The sequence below is a fragment of the Sprattus sprattus genome (assembly GCF_963457725.1).
Source record: "Sprattus sprattus genome assembly, contig: scaffold_190, whole genome shotgun sequence".
NCBI classification, from domain to species: Eukaryota; Metazoa; Chordata; class Actinopteri; order Clupeiformes; family Clupeidae; genus Sprattus; species Sprattus sprattus.
In genome coordinates, this window is record NW_027666963.1 from 27,501 (window position 1) to 30,000 (window position 2,500).

Consider the following 2,500-nt stretch of genomic DNA (forward strand, 5'->3'; position numbering starts at 1 on the left):
TTTGTGTGTCTGGGTGTGTATGTGTGTGTTTCTGTGTGTGTGTGTGTGTGTGTGTATGTTTCTGGGTGTGTGTGTGTGTGTCGGTGTGTGTGTTAGTCTGGGTGTGTTTGCATGTTTGTCTGTTTGTGTCCGGGTGTGTATGTGTATGCATGTGTGTGTGTGTGTGTGTGTATGCGTGTGTGTCTGGGTGTTTGTATGCATTTGTGTGTGTCTGGGTGTGTGTCTTGGTGTGTCTGGATGTGTATGCATGGGTGTGTGTCTGTGAGTGTATGCGTGTGTGTGTGTGTATGCGTGTGTGTGTCAAGGTGTGTGTGTGTGTGTGTGTGATGCGTCTTTGTCAGGGTGTGTGTGTATGCATGTGTATGTGTGTGTGTATGCATGTGTATGTGTGTGTCTGGGTGTGTGTGTGTGTCTGGGTGTGCATGCGTGTGTGTCCGTGTTTGTTTGTGTTTCTGTGTGTGTGTGTGTGTGTATGTTAGTCTGGGTGAGTGTGCATCTAGGTGCATCTGGGTGTGTGTGTGTATGAGTGTGTGTGTGTGTGCGTGTGTGTGTGTCTGGGTGATTGTATGCATGTGTGTGTGAATCCCTTATTAAACTTAGCATTTTGATTGTTTAACAGAATGATTAATGTTTGACCCTGTCCGATAACTGACATAGGTACGCTAAGTGTGTCCTGTCTTCTCCTCCATCAGACTCCTGTCACTTCACACTGGATCCAAACACAGCACACAGATACCTCCATCTGTCTGAGGGGAACAGGAGGGTGGAGTGGAGACTTGAGGTCCAGTCATATCCTGATCATCCAGAGAGATTTGATGGGTATCGTCAGGTGCTGTGTAGAGAGGGTGTGTCAGGACGCTGCTACTGGGAGGTTGAGAGGAGTGGGAGGGTTGATATATCAGTCTCATATAAAAGCATCAGCAGGAGAGGATGGGGTAATGAGTGTGGGTTTGGATCTAATGATCAGTCCTGGAGTCTGAACCTCTACAGCTCCTTTTTCTATCACAATAATAAACAGACTAATCTCCCTCTAGTGGCCAGCTCCAGAATAGGAGTGTATGTGGATCACAGGGCAGGAACTCTGGCCTTCTACAGCATCTCTGACACAATGACCCTCATACACAGAGTCCAGACCACATTCACTCACACACTCTACCCTGGGTTTTGGTTTGGGTCTTATGGATCATCAGTGAAGCTGCTGTGACTGACATATCTAGATGCTGTTAGCACATACATCTCACACATCTCACACTTAACACATCACTCACACGTAAGGGTCTAACAGCTGGGCTTAACAATCTTTGATCTTGGGGACAACAACCGACTGAAGCCATTCCCCCATCTCTGGACCCCAGCTATTACAATATCTCTACCTCTAGACCTCTGCTGTAACACATGCAGTATCACCACAGCAGACATAAGACATTGTGTGTGAAAGGTTTAGATGAGCTCTGTGTTGCATAACCTCACTCTCCCAAGTGTTTAGTCCCTCTGTTATTGCAAACATGTTCTGATATCTGGTTTTAAATGACAATCACAATATTATGAACCATGACTGTAAATCATAATGAAACTATTCATCCAACAATTCACCCCCAATGAAATGTGTCTCAGGGACGTGCAGTCAGGGGAGGCAGAGCAGAGAAAGTGTGTGTGTGTGTTTTTGTGAGCGTGTGTGTGTGTGTGTATCAGTGACGTGCCGTCAGGGGAGGCAGAGCAGAGAAAGAGTTATAAAATAAAATAAACATTCATATTTCTCTACGTATGGTATGGATGTCATTTCTGCCTGATTCCAATCCATGTCTATGTTTTAACCAACTAGAGACCCTAATGACGTCATCACTTCCTGTTTCTGTGCCTCACCAGCTACGAACCTCACCACCAGCACTGACTAGACCTGACTACACCTGCACATGTTAATGACTCACACACACACACCTGCACATGTTAATGACTCACACACACACACCTGCACATGTTAATGACTCACACACACACACCTGCACATGTTAATGACTCACACACACACACCTGCACATGTTAATGACTCACACACACACACCTGCACATGTTAATGACTCACACACACACACCTGCACATGTTAATGACTCACACACACACACCTGCACATGTTAATGAATCAGGACTACACACACACACACGCCTGCACATGTTAATGACACACACACACACTCCTGCACATGTTAATGACACACACACACACACCTGCACATGTTAATGACTCACACACACACCTAAACATGTTAATGAATCAGGACTACACACACACACACACACACACACACCTGAATCAGGACTACACACACACCTGCACATGTTAATGACTCACACACACACCTGCACATGTTAATGACTCACACACACACCTAAACATGTTAATGAATCATGACTACACACACTACACATCATGACTACACACACGCACACACACACACACCTGCACATGTTAATGAATCAGAGACTACACACACCTGCACA

At 45.6% G+C, this 2,500-nt stretch overlaps 1 protein-coding gene across 1 annotated transcript in view; it reads left to right on the forward strand.

Moving 5' to 3' along the window:
- Window positions 1-1,204, forward strand: part of LOC308382539 (tripartite motif-containing protein 16-like) — a gene marked incomplete at both ends in the record, with an annotated part of 13,738 nt that extends 12,534 nt beyond the window's left edge. Inside the window, one exon of the mRNA XM_080860940.1 lies at window positions 693-1,204. Coding sequence (XP_080717066.1) covers window positions 693-1,204 — 512 coding nt within the window. The remainder of the gene's footprint in view (window positions 1-692) is intronic.
- Window positions 1,205-2,500: the final 1,296 nt, after the last annotated feature.